Source organism: Citrus clementina, unplaced genomic scaffold, assembly GCF_000493195.1.
Source record: "Citrus clementina cultivar Clemenules unplaced genomic scaffold, Citrus_clementina_v1.0 scaffold_9, whole genome shotgun sequence".
NCBI lineage: Eukaryota > Viridiplantae > Streptophyta > Magnoliopsida > Sapindales > Rutaceae > Citrus > Citrus x clementina.
Genome location: NW_006261964.1, coordinates 24,356,176 through 24,360,246, shown reverse-complemented (window position 1 = coordinate 24,360,246; position 4,071 = coordinate 24,356,176). Strand labels below are relative to the sequence as shown.

Genomic DNA, 4,071 nt, shown 5'->3' with positions numbered 1-4,071 from the left:
CCTTACAAAATTTGACAGCACCATGTTTTATTATTTGCCAGCTAGTGAGTCCATTTCGCAATGGTTGTAGATTAAAAGCCATAACACTTTAAACAACCTTAATCATAGACACAGATGGCCAAAGAAAAACCAGTAAAGAGTTCCCAATCACAAAATTATCATTATCCCCATTGTGGAATTGCCATTATGTTAATGGCACAAAGCAACGTGATTGAAGGAATGCTTACACTCATATACCAGAAAAAAACCCTTTCCCCAAATTAATTCCAAAATCCAAATCCTTCTTTCGAGGAGCCTCAGATCAACTGTAAAAGTTTAGTGATTTCATCTGCCGGTCTCAACATATATGCTTGCACACTGAAAAGTAGGCACTCGAGCAGGAGAACCACAAACAGATTCTTCTGAAATGGAAAATGTTGATTAACAATTTAAGGCTTTTGCTTTTTCTCGATGTCATATAGCACACACACATCTGCTGCTGTCTTCATCTGAAACCACGAATCAATTTCACCCACCGTCAAGACCACACAATGGGCAAATTTTCGAGCAAAAAAGATTAGCAAGCCAAATGACATCAGGAGAACTATTACGTCTACAAACAATTTGAGAACTTTCAGCTCCTTGGGGGCAAGCAAATGCATACAGGATTTTGTTTGCATCAAAAGTCCAAAATTTCTCTCAATCACATAAATATTTACATTTGATGGACAGCTTCCTAACTGACGGAGTTTACACTTGAGCAAGACTGATCCCATTTCTGTGCTCTTAGAACTCAAGCTTTCTTAAATGCAACCTCAATTAACCATATCCTCTTACAATTCATTTGGTATTCATACAACTATTTATCATATAGAGGTTTGGTCTCCTTATTCCATATAAAGCTTCAGTAGCACTATTGTGAATATCCTGCCTAATATTTGTGGCACCAACCTAATAAATGCAGTCTTAATCACATAGCTAGTCCATTCATTCATCACAATGTGTTTTAACACTCCTCAATCAATTATAACTACCATGACAAAGATGATGAGGTGAAGAGGAAGAAAATGTTCATCTCAGGCATATCCACAACAATCCATTTAAGACACAGATAAGGTTTGAGTTTTAATATTCAAGCATATAACAGCATGTGAGTCTCAAACTGATCAACTTCAGAATCCACAATGCCATTGTAAAATGTCAACTTTGCCGATACAAAAGTTTCCTTAATTTTTAGACATCAAGAAATTTATTTATTGTCAAAAAGTATCAGGATAAACAAACATTTCCATCATATGAAGTGCAAGTTACCTGTATGACATTGATCGTTTGCTTGATTGCCCATCCGAATAAACTCAATGCAACTAGGAAGGAAAGGGGCGAACCCTGTCGCACAGCACTCGCCACAACCTGAAAGAAGATATTGTTTGAAAACTGAGAAACAGGGGAAATCTTCCAATGCGCAGAACAATCCAATAGTAAGAAAATGAGAACCTACATCCACCAAACTTTCACTCTGCTTCCCCGCAATAAGAAATAGGATTAGGTAAAGAACCTGCAGGGTTGAAACAGTTGGATCCGGTAAAAAGTACTGATAACATTTGCAAATACTGATATGTATAATAACACGGAAAGCTACAATTACCTCACATGCCACACAACAATAACCCATAAACATCCGGTTCCCATAATATGCTTTGAAAAGCCAATTTGTGCTGTCTTTTACATCTTTATGGCTAGTTTTTCCTGTCAAGAATGTACTGCAATAGAGATCCAGAGTGGTAGGCATATTTCCCAAAGAAAGTAACACTTTTCTTTAGCAAAAAAGGAAAATATAAATCTAATATCTTCCAGTTGCACAAGCAATTTCATGTCTCATGAGATTGTGTTAGGGAAATGAATAGGTACCTGTACATCTGCAGCCAGTGACTACCGATATCTAACGCAAGTAGTGACACAAAAACCAAACCAGGCCTGCATAGAGATACAAAATAGCTCAGTTATGCATTCATTTTAAAATATTAGATTACGCGTCAAGAAAACATAACAAAGTCTTACCTGTATACTTGAGAGAGTATTACCAGTAGACAAGCTGTACTAATCCTGAAATGCAAAAGATTATTAACAAAAGACGAAGGCAAAGACAATAATCCAAATTAGTATGTGTATCTATGCCAATCAGAACGAATGATGACTAATGATACATTGAGGGTGGGATTGAGAGAAATTACCTATCGGTTACCATGTCTAAAACAGCTCCAAAGGTCGAAACTGAACCAGAAAAAGAAGACAATGAAATCCAACATCTTAGGCACTGGTTATAACTAGTTACAAATTACTGCTTAAAATGTTAGGGATAATACATGCCCTTATCATCAAATCGACTACAGAAAAGCCTTCAATCCAGAAATATGCCTCAAATTTTTGACAGTCAACGAGGCCTGTGCTAGGAAATTAGTGATATACTGAGTTTTTAAGACATAGACTGAAAGTTCTGGTTCTGTTCAAATCAGTTTAACATAGCCAAGAAGCATACTATGCAATTCAAATACCACTGTACCAGTTGCTAAATGAAATAATAACAGTAAAAAGACAGTGATTCAAGATTGCAGCTCAAAAGGACAATAAAGTTGTAACTGCACATGGATTAAAACTCCAAAAGAGGATCGTGATATGTTATTTCAAAATAATATTGAACCAACAGTATAAGAAGACAACTGAATCATCTTATTCAGTATCAAACATCCAGCTTAATAGTCAATGTGAAAGACAAACGTTTGCTTTGACTGGATAAAGATTACGAGAATTCACTCTAACACGTCCTCATTCACACACAAAGACAATTTTTAGCAGCTCAATTAGCATAAATTGTCGATGCTTAATTTGCCAAAAGATAGAGAGCAGATCACTTCATACCTTGATTGAATTTACGAGCACACCAACCATCTATCGCATCACATACAAAGCTGAAAGCACACAATACTCGCATTACACTCAAACACTATACACATCAAACAATGGCCATGAAGCTACACATCAAAGGAAACTTCTAAAATAGATTCTCACCTGATAAAGTAGAGAACAGAGAAAACCCTTTTGTCAGAGAAACATAAATAAAAGGCAATGCAATTCAAGAGCACTCTCACATACCCTAACATTCACAACATAAAAATGAAAAATTCCATCAAACCCATGAAGCCAGTAATCATAAACTATCAGAAAAACCCACAAAACCCACCAATTATATTTGGAATGTAAAGATAGACAGATAACTTTCTAAGTCTTGGTGCAGTTTTCTTCACGTTGGCCATTGAAGCAACTTGGAAACTATTACAAGGAAACTATTACAAACTCCTGCACAAAAAAAAAAAAAAAAAAAAAAAAGAGTTCCAAATAGACTAGAACAAGATCTCACGCCATATAAATGGGACCCAGAAAAACTGGTGGGGCTAGCAGCTGATATGTGCTTGGATGTGAAACACAAATCAAGAAACGAACCTTGGAAGTTGAAAGAAGCTTGAAAGAAGAACAAACCTTTTTGCTCGGAAACACAGTTGAGTTCTTGATTCGATTCCTTACTTCCGCAGTTCCGCTTCTTAATTCTTTTGGAAATGATTTGTTTAATTGCTTAATCATTTTTTTTAAGTGTGATTATAATTAAACCACTAGGATAATTATTCGGCTGTCATCAACTCTCGTGTGCGATACGCTTTGAGCCATTGAGCTTGTAAAATTTGACATGACTTTATTATTTAATACGAAGAATAAATAAGAATGGGTTGTCAAATTTGGTTCATTAAATTTAACATAATTATTAATTAAATTTAGGTTAATATTTTTTTTTATTGTCAAATTAGAGTTAAAGTTCTTGACTCATTTACACAATCAATAATATTATTATATTTTTTTATTTTAAATTAATTTACAGATTATTTCTATTAAAACTTAAATATTAGATATGATTCTCTTTTCTTATTATTTTAGAAGGATAAACATATATGTAGTGTTTCATTTATAAAATCTTATATAGATTTAGAACTTTAATAGTATAAATTTATAATATTTTGGTAGATAAGTATATTCAATTATATC

At 34.3% G+C, this 4,071-nt stretch overlaps 1 protein-coding gene across 3 annotated transcripts; it reads right to left on the bottom strand.

Moving 5' to 3' along the window:
- On the bottom strand, positions 1-3,687 carry LOC112096401 (CDP-diacylglycerol--inositol 3-phosphatidyltransferase 1-like). 3 transcript variants are annotated; one of them, XM_024179827.1, is made up of 11 exons: positions 3,514-3,687; positions 3,218-3,333; positions 3,046-3,130; positions 2,896-2,945; positions 2,211-2,250; positions 2,038-2,082; positions 1,888-1,953; positions 1,625-1,793; positions 1,478-1,534; positions 1,291-1,389; positions 1-488 (listed from the first exon to the last, which is right to left on the bottom strand). In XM_024179827.1, the coding sequence occupies exons 2-11, from the start codon at positions 3,288-3,290 to the stop codon at positions 429-431; spliced, it is 744 nt and encodes a 247-aa protein (XP_024035595.1). In that variant the 5' UTR covers positions 3,291-3,333; positions 3,514-3,687; the 3' UTR covers positions 1-428. The 3 variants fall into 3 exon arrangements, with proteins under 3 accessions (XP_024035595.1, XP_024035602.1, XP_024035598.1); XM_024179834.1 differs by having other exon boundaries at positions 1,625-1,739; XM_024179830.1 differs by having other exon boundaries at positions 3,478-3,518.
- Positions 3,688-4,071: the final 384 nt, after the last annotated feature.

Excerpts from the sequence above, each read along its gene's own strand:
- LOC112096401 (XM_024179827.1), bottom strand. The coding sequence starts at position 3,290 with ATGGCCAACGTGAAGAAAACTGCACCAAGACTTAGAAAGTTATCTGTC. Across the intron at positions 1,794-1,887 it reads CACTGGCTGCAGATGTACAG|AAAAGTGTTACTTTCTTTGG; the intron begins GTACCTATTCAT and ends TTTTTGCTAAAG. Across the intron at positions 1,535-1,624 it reads ATTGTTGTGTGGCATGTGAG|GTTCTTTACCTAATCCTATT; the intron begins GTAATTGTAGCT and ends TCAACCCTGCAG.